General features: G+C 40.6%; 1 protein-coding gene across 1 annotated transcript in view; it reads right to left on the bottom strand.

Annotated features, from left to right (window-relative positions):
• Positions 1 to 4,161: 4,161 nt before the first annotated feature.
• CDC123 (cell division cycle 123) overlaps positions 4,162 to 17,873 on the bottom strand; it is a 29,329-nt gene continuing 15,617 nt past the window's right edge. The window contains exons 9-13 of the mRNA XM_026033305.1: positions 14,324 to 14,446; positions 11,243 to 11,271; positions 6,836 to 6,964; positions 5,386 to 5,523; positions 4,162 to 4,593 (exon numbers count right to left, since the gene is read on the bottom strand). Of these exons, the coding sequence (XP_025889090.1) occupies positions 4,567 to 4,593; positions 5,386 to 5,523; positions 6,836 to 6,964; positions 11,243 to 11,271; positions 14,324 to 14,446 (446 nt within the window). The 3' untranslated portion in view covers positions 4,162 to 4,566. The remainder of the gene's footprint in view (positions 4,594 to 5,385; positions 5,524 to 6,835; positions 6,965 to 11,242; positions 11,272 to 14,323; positions 14,447 to 17,873) is intronic.

Here is a 17,873-nt window from a genome sequence, read left to right as displayed (position 1 = left end):
GTGGGCTATTTATTTTACCACTTGAGCCATTAACACAGTTAAGGTCAAGTGCAAGCCACACAATAAATTGTACTCCACTATCACCTGAATCCCTGCTGTGATACCAGGATCTTGTCTGTGCAGCTTCTCTGCTGCACTGTCCTAGTTTATATTAGAGTCCATCTCCTCCTCCTGCTTGTAAGAACAGTAGAGTGAAGCAAAGAAAATATTAAATGTTTCAGCTTTCTCTGAATCATCCATCATTTTTCTCCAYCCCCTCCAATTTTCACACTTAATGATGTGCCATTCCTTCCCATTTTTGTGGTTTCATTTGGAATGCTTTCTCAAAGTCCTTACGAGCCCGTTTTTCTCCACATTAGGAGCTTGTTGTGGTGCCAGGCAGGTCTCCAACATCCCTGTTCCACCCACACCCTCCCAAACTGCCTTATTCCATTTCCCCCAAAACAAAACTCTGCTCTTCCAATCTCTATTATATATAAAAAATAAAAAACCACCCCCCCCCCATACATTACTGCTTAAGGATTCTGTACCTTAGAGAAAGCTTCAGGGCTGCAACACAAGCAAGCTATGGGGACAAGTCCTATTTTAATCATACAGAATTTCAGGAGAACCATGAGTTGAAGGAGATTTTCTTCTCTGATAGAGGAAATAAAATTCAAATAGCAATAAAGATCTAAACCAAACATTCCTTTAGTTTTTGTTATTAAAGGAGTTGGATTTAAGTTTCTACACATCAGCAGGGATCCATCATGAATCACAGGCACCAGGGTCTGTCCTTCTCTTTTACTTCATGCCCTTCATTCTCTTAACGAAAGCTAAATATTTCTATTTAACTTAACTTCCCTAAGCAATGGATTGTCCATCTAAACACAACCTGAACTGCATAACCCTCCACTGGCAGCTGCCCATGGTCCTTCCTGACTGCTAGACAAGGGGCAGGACAGAAAGACTAAGTTAACTCCAATGTTCACAAAAGTAGCAGAACTATTTTTACCCAGGTTGGCAACATGTTCTCTTCCCCATCTCCATGTGACCACGGGCCAACTCGGACCACTTTTGGAAACTCTGTACCAGGAAATGTTCTTGAGGAGGCTGTAACTGTGAGCACTTATACCCTAATGGTCTGTACTGCTCAAAAGGGKGTCTGAGCTGCGTCCCATCAGGTGGCTTTTTGTGGCTTTACATGGGATTTCTAGCTAAGACTATCAGATAGGGTAGTGAAGATTTTACAAGCCATAAAGCGTGACCAGACTGCAATAGGGGGTATTCATTTTATTGACATACTCAGAGAGGGGAAAAAGTTCTCCCATTTTCAGGTTTCTTTCCAGATGTTAGAGCACTATACTCAGGAAAATACAAGTGGAGTATCTCTTAGGAGTGGACAAAAGTGAAGATGGGGAACAGTGCTTTTTTTTAATTTTCAATTCAGATCAGTATTATCCATGCTGCTGCTTATTCTAACCTTAACATTCATCCAAATACTATATTGGGGGTCAGGAAAGCATAGACTAAATGCAGAAAAAAGAGCCAAAGAGCACCAAGAGAAGGGCCAGCCTTCAGCTATTCTGACTCTCGAGCCAGAGCACATTAATAACCCCTGCTTGGGGAGCTGCTCAGTAGCCACCACTGCTACCCATCTGCGAGATYAAACATTGCAAACTTTGGCTGAGGGGGAAAAAAAGAAGAATTCCTCTTGGCGCTCCCAGCAGAGCTGCAATTTAAGGAGCATCTCTCCTAYATTCCAGCCCTCAGGAATGGCTTTAAGAGGCTGCAGTCTGGCAACTGCACGACCTGTAGAGAKCCCACGCGGGCACCCTCCCTCTGAAACACCTCACATTTACTAGGTAAGTTACATTGGAAATAGCTTTATGTTTTAAGCATATGACTAAGAATATACAGTAAATAATCCTTACTCGGCAAATGGTGATCGTATCATTGAAACACACGAGCAAGGTCCTGAAGAATTGGAATCTTGTTTTTCCAAATTTCTGACAGCTACAGGTAAAAACCAATTTTATTATGACCTGGAATAGAACTAAAACAGTGTCAGATACTGTTCAAATTGCTCAGAGACATCTTTTATGTAGCGACATGATTTTCCTCACCTTCCCATGAGGAAAGTTTTTAGGTATCCTTCCAGCCAAAGAGGTCACATTTGATGAGAATCCTTTTACAAGAGGAATCTTTAATGTAGCACAGAAAGAATGCAAGACCTGCTAATCAAAAGCTGCAGAAAGAAGCGGACTAAACATACAGTACATATTTAAACTGAGAGAACATGACAGTTTATGGAACCTGATTATGTAGCACCAGTGTTTTATAGTGGAGACTCTGTCAGGGCTTGACCATGGGGCTGCTCTTCGTGCTCTGCTGCCTTTTACGGCTCTTTATTGAGATTAAGCCCAAAGGAAGTGGCACAAGTTCCTGCAACCCTGAAATAAAGTCACTTATCAGCACTTGGTTGCTTAGCCCAGCAGTGCATTAATTCAGATTGGTCATCGTCACACAAGGGCGAAAAACAACGAACTTTTGAAACCACCATTGCCAGCAGATTAATATAAAAAGAGAAGTTGTGCTGGTGTGTTTAACAGCTGTCAAGTCTGATGAGGGACAGATAGGCTGGCTGTGCCACGGGTCAGCGGGGAGGGCATGTTATCACAGTGATCTTATAACTAGATCTAACTTATAACTAGAAGCTGCAAACACAACCATCTGGAGGACAAGGGGCGAAGCCAGGGCCCAAATGCACCATGATTTGCCCCAAAATTGCAAGTATGGAGCAAAAGAGCAGAGATCTGGAGACGTGTGGAAGCTGCCAGCAAGAGCTCTGCTGCAGCTACGGGCAATTCATGTGGAAAGGCTGTTTTCAGGTCAAATAATAAAGTTAAGACATAAAATAAAGCTAAGAGGCTGCTCCTGAAGGCTTCTCAGCTGGAGCGAAGCATAGGAGCACAGAGTTCCACCAAACTGGTCCCAGCACCGCATCTGGTCTGGGAAACATCCGGCACAGAAAGCTGCAATGTGGGGTAATTAACGTTCTGAGTTAATATGAGTCTGATTTGTGTACAACCTGTTTAGAAGGGGCTGTCATTGCTTCAGAAAGAGGCTTAGAGAAAAAAAAAATCAAAAAAGCTGTTCCATATTTTCAGACTCCGGGAAAAATGATCTGCTGTTCTTCCATTTCAAGGAGAGTAAGCAATAAAACATGTTTGAAGACTGTATAGAGTAGAACAGGATTCATAACCTGTATAGTCTTCAGCCTCAGTGTTCATTCAAAAGGGAAGCGACAAAGCCCATATGAAAAGACTCAATATCTAAGTACAGACTGCAGCTCTTGAGTGTTGCATCAATCTGCCAGCAAGGCAAGGCAAAAAAGAGAAGAACAATCTCATATACAGAAAGCATCACAAAGCTGAAATAGGAGCCAATTTCCAGAGCCTAAAAGCACCTCTGCCTTTCTTTTCATTTTAGCTAGAATTGTTCACCTTGCTAAGAAATTACTTATGGCCACACAAACACATATATCCAATAGGTTCAATAGGAGGCTCCTCCCTCCAAAAACCACGAGCAATCAGTAACAAAGTAAAAGTGCTCCTGTTTACCCAAATTCTGATCAAGCTTCCTCTTACACATAGAACATGAAATGCCAAAAAAATCCAGGAGCTGATTTTAGGAGTTGAAACTGTCATCACTTTCCTAAGGAAYTTCAAAAGATTTGACAGAAAAGAAACAGGACTTGGGTCCACATATAAAGTWACATGTTTATGTTAGGATTAAATATTTATATTAAATTCACAACTGGTGATTGATACCTAGCAACACTTTAAAAAAGAAAAAATTAGTTTCAAAAAAATTGTATTATTCCAGGATGAGACCAAATGCTTTAAAAAAGTTTATGGCTTCAGTGTGAAAATATTACTTCATTTGAAATGCATTCAGAATATCAAGAAGTTTCCAAAATGCAAGACTTTAAATCTATATCCATTCTCTGAAATGATGAACAAAAAAAAAAAAAAAAAGAAAAGAAAAAAAACCCAAAACACACTTACTTTTTAAAAAGGAAAAAATGCTCACAAAATTTAAAGTCAATTCACCATTTTAAAAGGTTACTACAAAAAAAACACACATTCCTTTGTTGCCTTTCAACTATGTTATATTTCAAGCAAAATTGTGTCTAAATATAAAGAATACTTAATGTTTTAATTCCACAAGATTTAAATATTGTAATATTTATCACCAAAGAGYCTCAGCATTTCAATGGCTTAGGTTTTTTACAACACAGAGAATGGGAAGTCAGTCATTCAGTTGCACTCAACTTGCTGCTTGCACCATGGTCCACTTGTGYCCAACCTGGAATGCAATGAGGGCTCACCCTGACCCTTCCTGCTTCCATGGAAAAGCTTTTCAGCACTTGCACACAAGTCAGCACACGGGATGAACGGCTCTTCAGTTCTTCCATTAAATATAAAAAGCCAATTTTCTTTAAATTGATAGTTTAATAGTTAGGCTAAATATAGATTTTGCCACATTTCTTGCTTGCAAGCCAGTGCAACACTTCTTGACAGTTCATTCATCATCTTGCTGATTTCTTTTCTGTCAAGGGAACAGAAGAGTCAATGTTAGGACATAGCCATCAGAAATAAAAGCAGTAGTAAGTCACTACAGTTATTTTCYGGATATGTTGGAATTTAAAACATGACCACACATCAGAACTATTTTTTGAATGATAAGCAAAAATGCAGCAACATCAAATTTCTCTCTCTTCCTGCATGCTCCCCCCCAAAGATATGATATTTCATTTACAGTAAGAACAAAATTAGCCATAAATGTGAGCCAAAACAAACAAACAAAAAAAAACCCCAGCATATTCCCAGAAAACCTAATGCAGTTAGGTCTACATCAAGGCAACCTAAACTCTCCTCCCATTTATAAAGAGGTCATGGAGAACCACCACCAAAGATACCAAGAAATTCTTATCACCTGGGGTGGAGAGGGGAGAGAAGCTAATTGTTTCTTTTTCTTTCTCTGATATAATTCTCTTTTGGCTTTCAAAAAAGTTCTTAAAAGCACTAGCTTTTAGCCAACCAGAAACTAGTTTTGCATTTAATCTCTGCATTTTTATTGAAATAAGAAAGAAAACAGGTTCTTCAATAACAGTTTGTCAAATAATATTCTTTGCTAGCCCAGAAGACAAAATTAAATGAATTGAGACTGGCATGATAGCTTACCCTTCATCACTAAAAGAAATATAAATAAGCTCCGAAATATATCGTATTAGGGCTCCATGTATCACTGTTCTTAGCGTCAATTGTAGCACAATTTCAGACACTTAAGTGTTCCCATTTCACCAGATGGAAGGTCAGAAATGTGTACACGACTTCTTACCAGTTTAAGAAAGTCAATTAACTTGTGAACATCCTCTCCTGTGGAAAGGTCCACAAAATCTTTCGGCAGGCGGTAACTCAGGTACGGGCTTGGCTGGACAGTAACTTTGCTGTTTGTACAACGGAAAACGGGACAGTCCTGGGAGAAAGACACAGAATAACACAGAAACACACAGTGTCTGTGAACAAAGTCTGCAACACTCTTTTTTAAAACTCACTGAGACTCTCACTGAGTCACCTCGCTACACAGTTTATTTAGCATTTACTAGCAGTTGTAAATATTATTAAACTCTGCCCATTTACAGCAGGAGTTAATGTTATTTATCACTATGTAAAGGCATTCCTGTCCTCATGTCAAAATTGCCACAATGTGTTAATTATTTTTCATGCCATTAATATGGGACTGTTACAAATTTTTGTATAATAGAGCCATTGGAAACTCTGGGTAATAACACCTTTCTAAACATATGGATCCCAAGAAACTTCATCATAAAAATCATTAACTTGTCTTCATGGGTCTCCTGCATAATTTCATGTTGATAAATTTACCTTTGACAAAACCACGGACTAAGTTTCCTTCCAATTTACTCATTTTTTAATTCATTTTAAGTCAAAAATATCTCTAAACTCAATTCTAGCAATAGATTTTAGGATGCTCAATATCATCTTCAGCTAACATACTGCATCTTTAAAACATGCTACAAGTGTCAAGCAACACAATTACCTATTGGATGGCAAAAAGTATCTTCATTTTGTAGATGCTGTTTCAATGACTTTGGTACAGATTCTGTGGTCAGCTCAAGGATTAGGACTGTGTTTTAACCAAGTTGATATAACTTATAGCAGAAGGACCCACAGATCTTCATGCAATGAAGAAAAGCTGTTATTAATAAATGAAGCCTGTTTTTCCCTCTCCCTGTTAACAGGGAGCTGCTTTACAGGGGCAATGCAGCTTGGAACAGGGATAGGACAGCCCTGCTCTGCAAGTCCAGGAGTTCAACAGAAGGACAAGGCTTCCCCGCGGGTACTTGGTGTGAGGAAGACACAGAAGTTCAGCTTCTTTTTGCCTCCCACTAAACATAAATCTGGAGCTTGGGGAGATTAAGTGACAGGCGTTTGCAACAAAGAGGAATTTCAAATGAGTAAATAATATGTAACAGATTTTAAGAGATAAAATCAAAATGGAAAGAAACTGAAGATCAAGACTAGACAAAATCACATGTCAGGGCACCCTCTTGGTCAKAGTTGTAGTGAGGGCTGGTGCTGTTTGAGCAACAATTCCCTTGAACACAACTAAAACCAGCAGGTGATACTTGAAGTCAAGCACTGTCTAAACAGACACTTCCACAGAGTTTGCATTCAGTTTCCTTCAGYGGGATCTGGATGACAACATTCCTAGAAGCAAGGAAGGACCAGGGAGCAGAGGGCCTCCTTCCCCAGCACATTGGTACCTGTTCCGTGGCTTCCCCTTCGCCCTGCTCTCCTTTCAAGCTGTTCCCAGACATCAGCTCTTCCCAGGTAAAGAGCAGCGAGTCAGTCACTTCACCAAAGGGGTTAAAATCTACCAGCCAAACCCTGCCCTGCAAGATAAGGACGAAGGAATTAAAACAAATCAGAGAATTTGAGATGAAATCATAAAATAAACACACGTCCTGCTGCTTAGTCTTAAGGACAAAAAGTGCTTAGCCTTTAAAGACAAAAAAAAGAATAAAAGTCCATCTGTTCTTACACAGTTAAGAATATTCTAATATCCTTTACACTAAACACATTACAGACAGTTTTAAAGCACATCAAGCTTTATTTTTCATATTATATATAAATAATATTCTTTAATGAGAAGATCAGACAGAGCTCAAACTGAATGCCCACGTGAGGCGTTTTCAGATGAGTCTGGAGAAGTTGTGTCAAATCTCCACGGTTTTGGAAGATCCCCACATGGCAYGAACAGAGGGAGGGGGGAAATGCAAACAGGGATTTCATTGTGGTCCAAAGCCACCTCTGCCCGAGTGACGGTCTCCACCATTTCTGTTCTTGTTCTGTATTTAAAGAGAGTCCATTGAGAGACATAGGTCTGTAAAATGCTACTGATCATGTGTTTCAAGACTCATGATCCTTTCCAGATGAAAAGTACTGCACATGGATATGAAGATAGAATAACATGAAGCCATTTTTAGTATAACCATTACTACTGCTTTCTCCTGCCTTGTCTTTACCATGTTCCTGCTTTGAACAGTGGTGTTTGCACGGATAACCCTCCACACCTATTTTATAACCCAAAAATGAGAGCAGAGGGATGTATGTGACTTAGTAAAGTTAACCGAGAAGTCTCTCAAGGAGCACAAAATAGTCTGCATTCCCTGGGTCATCTCAAGCTGCGGTCCCCAGTACTAGGTCACCTTTTCTTAGCCAAGGAAGTATCACCTATTGTACTAGAATAAAAGGATTATAACTCCTAATAATGAAAAATGAGTACAATGGCAGCGAGAATCTGAAAAACGGGTAAAAAAGGTGACTTCTTCCAGATGCAGTCAAATATGAAGAGGATTTCTTAAAAAAAAAAAAAAAAAAAAAAAAAAAAAAAAAAAAAAAAAAAAAAAAAAAAAAAAAAAAAAAAAGGAGGGGGCCTGAAGACTTATTTTGAATTAGCAGTCAGCTGGAAGAAGAAACCAAACCTGAAGGCTGTGCAGCTACTCAAAACTCCCTTCGCCTTCTCTTTAGCCTCCACCATGGACACAAGTTGAAACCCGGGCCGTTGCATCTCATGCGAGGAAGAACTTCCTCGCTGTGAAGGTGTCAGAGCCCTGGATCTTCCAGAGAGGTTGTGGAGTCTCCTTCTCTGGAGATCTTCAAAACCCACCTGGATGTGACCAGGTGTCGCATTCTTCCTCACTTTGGTAAGGTGAAAAAGCAGAGGTAAATCTGCCAAACTGCTTACCCTGCTAGCAGGGCAAGCAGGGCAAGCTCTGCTAYCATTTTCTACCTCCTTTCCCCTTCAAGACTCAGTCACATATTAACTGATGTTCTGCTTTTGCAAACAGGGACRCGCTGGTAGCTCTAAAGCATCAGGAGGAGGAATTTCTAATTTAGATTCATTCCACCAGGCTGGAAAAACAAGCTAATGAACCCATTTAATCACCAGCAGAAGCAACAGCTGGCAAAGTTCACTTGCCTGTTTGGAGGATCCTTCTCCCCATCAAAGATATTTATACTTCACAAAAAGACATCTCTACGAAAGGTCCTAGAATATGAAACTGGAGATCACGGCTCTAAAGAGCTGTACCCCAGAAAAAACACAAGTTGTTTTTGAGATCAGGGAAAGCAGCAGCTGGTTTCTGTGAGCACCCGGCTCCCTCCCTGCAGACAACCATAATCCATCCACATCACATCCACCCACAACACCAAACATTTTCTAGAGGCTCTGTGACATCTACATTGAGCTCGGGCATTTGCCAATTGATGGGAAAACCACCAGACTGCAAGGTAAGATGTTCCCTCTCAGGCCTCATTAAGGGAAACACATGAAGCACTGGGTCGGCAATCACACCATCTTTCARGTTAAATATGTTCTCAAGTCCAAAATGCAGCTCCACGATTAACATGCAGTTTAAGACGACTCTTTCTGTGTAGCAATAAAGCTATTTAACCGGAATCCTCTGCTTTAGCAATCTTTGTCACAGAATGCTCGAGCCAGGTAAGCCAAGCTGTGCACATCCCAAAGAAAAACAAAATAGCCTATTTTTTTTCTCTCATTGTGAAACAAGCCCAAATAGATTTATCCCATCAAGGCTTCACGCTTTATTTCACTAAAACATTAGCGGCTGAAAGGAAGTGCCCGTGACAAAGACTGTTAAAAGGAAGTTGAAAGAAAGATAAAACACCAACCGAGTCGTTGCACGTCCCTGGCCTCAGCTGCAGGTTCATGCACAGTTGGTGGTAGAGACACTGGCATCACCTTTGGATGTTAACAGGAGCTATTGGTGGCCTCAAGCCACTCATTAGAGCACTTTGTTCGTGACAAGTCACCATGTTAAATCATATTTACCAACTTAAAGACACGGGAGACAGGTAAAGAATAACTCCTAGGTCTTTACTTATCAGTGACTGAGCTGCTAGCAGAAAATAGAGAAGTACATCCAGACAAGAAGGGGCTACTGAGCCCTGCAACGTCTCCTCGCCAGGTGAGGCCTCCAGGCCACGGCGTTTTTAAGACCACATGTCTGTGTACAGTCCTTCAAGATGATTTGTCTGCCAAGCAAAGAGCTAGCTGGGATACACAGGGAGCCTAAGGGGAAAGGCAGCCATGGAAAAGCTCCTTCTGCTCCAGGTCGCTGCTGCTCCTCTTCCACCCTCCAGCCAAATGTCTTCCAAGTGCCCACAAGAAGCACATGCAGGGGGTTGCTCTTGCTCTCATTCTTCTCAAGTTTCTCCAAGAGGAGTATTTACAACTTCACGAATTTAAAACCAGCACATCTGGGGCAGCCCCCCGTTCTGCAGGTGTGCAACCAGGCTTTGGAAATTCACCACACTCCGCATCACACGCTCTTCTCTTACCGCCTGTCACTCACGTGCAATGGCAGCGGTGAACAACACAGCTGCAAACCACAGGAGCATGTGTGAAAGGAGGATGTGACACTGAGGACCATCTGGAGGCTGACAAGACCCGAGAGCAGGAGACACGGAGCTGCCTACATCCAGACGCGTTATCCTGACAGATGAAGGAACYCTGCTCTTCTGAGATCAACAGACTGAAATTTTCTATTTAAATAATCACGCTTGATGCTTCAGTTGTTATGAGGCAGAGCACCCCAAGGCAGAACGTGGCTAGATGCTAAAGTCTGCTCTTCATCTTGCCAAAGAGCACCCTCAAGTTTGATGATTTGTGCCCAGACAGGTAATTTTCATTAATATTTAGCACGGCTGTTTTCAGCCTGCAGCCTGATTTTAGGTTTCTACAGTAAAAGCCACGCTGAGTAACAACATAAAAATTATTTTTCCACATAACAGATGTTCCTGTTTAGTTTCTGCTTTGCAAACTATGGCATGATTTATTATCATATAATTACAAAATACTTCAGCAATGATCAAAATCATAATCAACATTTACCACAGACATTCCCAATTCAACCACTTAAAATAAAGACGTTACCAACTCTCAAATTGTATCCAATTCAAACAGCAAGACTTAAAAAAATAAAAAGTGTACAGCATCTGGGATCATGTTATCGCATTTCTAGTTTAGGATTTGGAAAGAAAATTGAAGCTAATGCAAAAATATAATTCTCATACACCCACATGATTCCCTCAAATCAGATTTTGAAAATTTTAAACTACAAAATATTTTTGGAGGTTTGGTTTCTTTTAAGTCTACATGTGTGTGAATGTGCAGCCCAGGTCATCTGACTTTGTTTCTCTCCACTGACTAGAAGAGGCCAACATGACTAGTTAGATATAGGTATCCAAAAGTAGGATAGGATTTTTCTTTCCAAATTGTGAATGCCTGGATTTTCAGGGTTCCAATTTACTGAGYGCTCCAAATTACAGCTACAGGAGCTATTCGGAAGGGAAAAAGTATATTCCATCTGTTCCAAACTAAAACTAGTCACTCAGCATTCATATACTGTCAATATCTATGCTTTTGTAACCTGGACTCCCATTCACAGAGTTTTTTATTCCTCCTCACAAAAGTAGCCTGAAAAAATATCCATGATTAGACTCAAAGAGTTACGATGCTACAAGGATTAACAGCATAGAAAAAAAAAATAATGCCCAAGGAATGATTTTTTGAAAGAAAAAGTGCCAAGATTATCCCTTTTGTTATCATGAGCAATATGCAAATATGCAACTTACTGGTCACTTACCCTGCTGTCTCTGTATACATCAAAAACAACTGAAAAGGAGAAAAAAAAGTTAATTTTAAAAGACATAATTGAACAGAAAATGTCTGAATCTTAATTGTGCACCTAGAACACTGAGAGAGACTGTCTGCTGGGCTTTGCTATTTAAAGCTGGTTTATTCTGCTGTTTTTTTCCCCGCAAAGAACATGTGATTAACTGCCAGCATAGAGAGGAGCTCCTCTTGCTTGTCCTGCAGCAGCAGCGAGAAACTCCACGGAGGGTCAAGGCCCTGGCACACGAGCCTTTAATAAGGGCAAATTCTTCCTTCAAATAGATTAGGACCTCAGCTGATAACGAGACAAAGCAGATGGAAAGAGGAAAAGGGGCAGGCAGCAGTGAAATTCAGGCAGCAGGTTACATTCARGGTAAAACAGAGCTGTTACAACACATCTACTGATTCCCAACAGCTCTTTCAAACACCCTTAGCTTTTTGATCATTTAAGCAAAGTTGCCTTTTGTAGCTTCATTGCTGGTCCTCCCACTGAATTAAGCATAGTTCTTGGTATGTGCATCTCCCTGTTAGCTTCTGTTCTGCACTGTTAAACAAATGCTTGATTTGTCTTTCCACCTAGCTACGGAAATCAGTAAATAAGGATTCAGGTCTGACGAGCTGCACCAGTTTAGCAGAAAAAAAATAAATTACAATTGCTAGTTTTAGAAAGCCTCTGACAAATGCTGCACTGGCACTTCCTTCACAAATAAGGAACTGAGTATTTCAGCTAGTTAGGAGATTTCCTAACGTGTGAGACAAGCAAAATTCAGCGTGGGACTGAAGAACAGTCTCAGTGGCTGCTCAGGAAGCTGCCTGTCAGCAGCACCTATGTTGACTGATTGTGTCCAAGTGTATAAGCTACTTGGTAGTTCAGCCTAACATTTAATGCCAAGTTGGCTGGGCTAAGATTATACCACAACTTAGAACTAAAAATGAGCCACCTGTTTTTGACCGCATGACCTGAAAATTCACAATGCTTTCTGCAAAAGCTCAGCTATATAGATTTAAAATATGACTCTGGAGGTAAGCAGGAGGATTTTCTTAGGAAAATCAAGCCTTCAAGATGGCTAAGTTATCAACATAAAAAAGAGCTCAACAATCCTCGATTCCTTCAGTAACTGTTGAACCACATTTGTTGCTTATACTGGGTAATCTCACTAGGTATATTTCATTAATGGAAAAATTTCACCTGAGCTTCACTGTGATATTTGTCAGTTTAAAACAAACCAGTGGCAATTATTTATCATTCATCAGTGAGGCTGATGGCACTTAGTGGGACTTAAAGCACCATCAGGACTCACTGAAAYGTTAAGTCATTAATTTAGGACACTCACAAACACTGAGCAGGGAGGAAGACCTAAACTGTTCCCTCCTCCTCGGTGGTCAGCCCAGAGCAGYGTGTCGAGAACTAAATGCTGGAAGTCACCCTCAATCACAAGCAGCTCAAAGTAAAGCTAAGGGCTTAACTCTAGAGCAAGTATTGACACCTCTGAAAGCTTGTTTTTAGTGGGCTTTTGTGAAAGTTTATGAAAGGTTATGAAAAAGCTTAAACACAACTTCAAAGTACTTTTTAAGCATTTGTCTATCTGTTAATGTTGGGCTCTGATTCTGCACCACTTCAGCTGCTCTGGCTCAACTCTTCCATCTGGAGATGCTACCAAAACCAACTGAAAAAAGTAGAGCAAATACCACTGAAAGAAACACCCGAAGAAGCAAAAATAYAGATATAAAATTTTAAAAGGGTCAAAAAAGTTTAACATCGCTCCAGAAAGAGCATCAAAAGATATGTTGGAGCATGAAGTAAAGGGAGGGAAAAAAACATGGAGAATTTTTTTTKTGTGTGTGGCATTTCTCTGTCAGAGACAGGTAACCAACACTTACACTGCAAGGTTAGGAGGAAAATGGAACAAACCTTCATCCCAGGGTGCCTCCCTGAAGACTCCCTTTCCCAGAGGTAATTTAGATGGAGCAGTTTTATTTACTTTACACAAGATGACAGACTTTGGATCTTTCAGTTCACCAGACAGCAGTTTCAGAGCCTACATCTAAGCATCTACTTCTAAAAATGCTGACCTGATTTCTTATCTATCAGTTGATTACATGCCAACTAAAATTATGCTAGCTTGGAAAATACAGGAAAATTAAAACAGGTAGTAATCAGAATGTCCTAATTGTATGATTGATTTCATCCAAAACTTCAGGGCTAGAGATCTATTGAATTAGTATTCTGCTTTCCAGACTGYTAGTCTTCAAGCAGCGACTCCTGATAAGTTGTCTGGAGTGGAACAAAGGAACTGTGCAGAATCCAATGATTAAAATTTGAATAAAGCAGCCTGGTGTTAGAAGGTACTCCCTGCAGAAAGTCAGACAGGACAGATCAGCAGAATAGGTAGCCAGAATCCTAACTTACCTACAGGTTCAGTACTCAMATCTCTAATGTGGACCATGTAAGTGGTCAAGAAAACTCTTATGTTTATGTGTTTTCCAAAATAAGGGTCAGTTCACAAAGGCCAATTTAATAAATTTTTCTTCATCCGACTTTTCAGGACTCCTGAGACTCATCACAGTACAGCACTATTCTACAGTCACTAAACCATGTCCGAGAACTATTTTGAAATTAATTTTTCAAAGGACTTTAGGTGTAGAAACAGAAAACGTTTACCTAAACTGCTTAGAGATCATAGAATTACCCTGCCTTTATTCTGAATAAGCCTGGCCAGCTAAAACACTATGCATTTTAGAAATATTTTTTTGAATTTTTCCACAGTTTTCACCAATGTCCAGCAGTGAACTGCATTTTAGCACACTGGAAATTTGGTGGACCATGGAGAAAACAAGCCCAATGAAGTCTCATGTTATGACACTGGCCCTGCAAGGTCCAGTTCAGGACCCTCAGGAAAGTACCGTGCAAAACAACTTCAAAGAGGTAGAGCCTCTATTACTGTTYTTAAATCATTGTAGTTATGTCTGCAAACATTTTAAAACCTGCATAAACATCGTCCCTCTCTCTCTCCTTTGCTTCCCTTTCCAATTCAAGCCTTCAAATACTTACAGTCTTCATCCAAGAATTTATACTGTATGTTTCTCTTGAAAAACTCCTGGATTGATCTACAGATCTCTTCATGCTGCTTAGAGATATGATCATAATATTGAGTGTAGTCTCTTTGAGAGATACCTGTGAATAATTTTAGTTGGTTACAAAGAGCTTCAGACACTTAAAATAAATAAATAATTAAATAAATAAAAACATAGTTTTCAAATTCTTATTTCAATTGTTGCTTATTCATTTCAGGGTGAATTTTTATTCACCCTGGTTACTCTGGCCAAAACCATTTTTGTCCTGCACATCAGAGGTAGAGGCCAGAATCTGAAAATGTGACACAAAAGGACCTTGTAAGGTCTTAGTAATATGTGGTAAGATACCGTAAGTCAAACCTTAAATTTTAGTATGAACAAAACAGTCTCATAAAAACTCACTGCAATAGCTTATAACCTAATACACTGCTTCCATTTGCTCCCTCTGAGGGCTTTCTTGTGCACTTGACATTAGACAAACTATCCCAATTGCATCAGAAGTTCTTAATTTCAGACATTTGTTTTTAGGTAAGACAGTAGTTTAAGCTGACATCAACAGGGTTATACACTTAACATTTATCTTAAGTGACAGAAGTTCTGATACAGGATATGTAAACAAAAGTGACTGCAATAACCTGCTGGAAAAATGTCAAATCAAGACATACTCATCACTATAGAATAAGTAACTTATGCTATTTATGGAAGAAAAAGAGCCAAACTCTACCAAAGACGATGCACCAGTGCTGACAGTTTGCTATTTTAATCACATATGTAACACTTCAGAGACTGCATCTTGCCATAAGAAAATGCAAAACACCTCCAAAGAAGTGCTCTTTCAAAGAGCTCATATAAAATAYAAAGCTGAGAAAGCCAGTGGAACTTTGAATTATTAATATCACTGCCAAGCTCAACTTTGGTCTAAAAATAAAAGCAAGAGATGTTGGCACCTCGGGGGGATCCAGGTGCCTAACTGGACAAGCACTCACCACACTGCAAGCATCGCTCCTTCGCCTGACACACAGGCTCASTGGGAGTATGGGAATGTTGCGAAAAAACTTGGAGATGCTTTCAGACAACTCTAAGATAGCTGATAATCACTCTAAGGTAGCAACTGAGGTGCTAGGAGTCATGGTGGGCAAGGTGACCACGAAGCAGCAGAGCGTCATCGTGGCCAAGGAAGTCAATGGGAGCCTGGGGTGAGAGGTGAACATCCTCCTATACACAGCCCTGGTAAGGCCACATSTGGAGACTGTGTCCAGTTCTGGGCTCCCCAGGACAAGAGGGATGTGGAGCTGCTGGAGAGAATCCAGCGCGGGRCTACCAGGATGATCAGGGGCCTGGAAYATCTGCCCTGTGAGCAAAGGCTGAGAGAGCTGGGCCTGTTCAGCCTGGAGAAGAGAAGGCTGAGAGGGGACCTGATCAGTGTGCATAAATAGCTCAAGGGAGGCAGTGAGGAGGAGGGGACAGCCTCTTTCCAGTGGTGGCCACTGACAGAACTAGAGGAAACGGACACAAACTGAAGCACCAAAAGCTCCACAAGAACTTAGCGAAAAATTTCTTAACAGTGAGGATGAGAGATCCCTGGCACAGGCTGCCCAGAGAGGTTGTGGAGTCTCCTTCTCTGGAGATCTTCCAAACCTGCRCAGACGCAGCCCTGTGCCCCGTGCTCTGGGTGAGCAGGGGGTTGGACTGGATGACCTCTGAGGTCCCTTCCAACTTCAACCATTCTGTGAAAKGCAGAGATCTGTGGTCTCAGCACTGGGAGGAGACGGTGCAGAGAGGCATATATCTCTATATATAATTTTAAAAAATAAAAATATTTTATATATATKTATATGCAAATTTATTCATAWTTTCTATATATAATATAAATAAAATACTGATGATTTGCTAGATTTTAGAAACAGACAGTTTAGTTAGCCAGAGTACAGATACATAAATTTCACAGTAATCCTACATTCAAGCATTTTAGAGATGATTACAGTGACGTACGTGTCAGTTGTGGCACCTCAGCATCACAAAAAGGACAGAATTCAGCTCTTCCTCCTTCATACTGACTGAACGGAGACTCCCTGCTACTAGTAAGACAAACTCCAATATAAACCCTATGAATGGCATGAACGGGAAGGTGAGTATGGAAGCACCAGAAGGAACATCCAAAAAAAAGGGTTATACGAATGGCACGTGGTGGCAGCCGCTGAATTAGCAGATCTCAAAAGATCTGTGTTACAGGACACAGGAGACAAAGGACAGTGACTAAATCCCTGATGACTGACAGCAATGGAATAGGATGGAGAAAATAAATCACTGCCAGCTCCCAATTGCTACAAAAAGGCACATCCAAAACTAGTACCTAGTCACTGCCCTAGCAGAACCCAGCAGAAACAGTGAGGACTGATATCCCTTCATGTCTTCACCACAAGGAATCCTGGACAGACTACTGGTACACATGCACCTTGTTGCTTGCAAATACACAGGTGTGAGTGGAATTAGTTTCATTTTATAGCAATGAAATAACCCCCTTCCTTCCTATAAAGTCTGGATTAGAGCTTTGCTACATCCTTGCTAGCAGCATTTCCACATCGTTTCCTATGCCAGGAGAGTTCAATCATAATAATTTTGTCAAGATAAGGGCAAATGTGCACAGCTCTGTGCTATCTACCAAATTCTGTTCATTGTGATAGACTCTGTGAGAAAYCACAGCAAAAACTAATTTCATCTCCAGAAATAAGGGATGGAACTCAGTCCAAAAGCAAAATCTTCTCTTCAAGCATCTACATGTGCCCTAGATACCTAAGCTCCCATGATGGTGAGAAGAACTCAATACAGCCACAGAATTCACCTGACCCTGAAGCACCTACATAAACACAGTTTAACTGCCTAAAATACCTTCTCCAGCACAAGCTGCCTGTCCTCAAGCTGTCACAGGTCTCCCATGGGTCTCCTAATGTCTCTGCCAGCTCTCTGCGTGTTTTGGACATCCTGGCAGCTCTGTGTCACTTGAAACATTCTACATTTAGGTTTTTAACCCAGAGTGATCGGTCAATTGCTTTGCCGACTCAATTCCTTTGACTATAACACAAGCTCAGACATCCAGGAAATCTGTGGACATGTTCTGACCCCCTGAACTTTCCACACAGAGTATCCAGCTGTGCTCACAGTCTCAGGATACAGCCCAAGTGCCTCCTTCTCCAARAAGGCTACAACAAAGTGTGCTCTTGAATATAAAGGAATCATTTGCTTAAAATCCTTTGGATTAATTTTCTTAATTTGCAATTAGAGTTGAGAACTTACCACTGCTACACAGGGCATCATGTGCTACCAAGATGTAAGATGAAATGAAAAGGAAAACTTGGCATTCCATATTTTAAATCACAGAAAAGGGAAGAAAGGGAAGAAAGGGAAGAAAGGGAAGAAAGGGAAGAAAGGGAAGAAAGGGAAGAAAGGGAAGAAAGGAAAGAAAGGAAAGAAAGGAAAGAAAGGGAAGAAAGGAAAGAAAGGAAAGAAAGGAAAGAAAGGAAAGAAAG

This window comes from Nothoprocta perdicaria, unplaced genomic scaffold (genome assembly GCF_003342845.1).
Source record: "Nothoprocta perdicaria isolate Ctin4 unplaced genomic scaffold, notPer1 scaffold_127, whole genome shotgun sequence".
Lineage (NCBI taxonomy): Eukaryota > Metazoa > Chordata > Aves > Tinamiformes > Tinamidae > Nothoprocta > Nothoprocta perdicaria.
The sequence above is the reverse complement of the archived record's forward strand: the minus strand, read 5'-3'. Positions and strand labels throughout refer to the sequence as shown.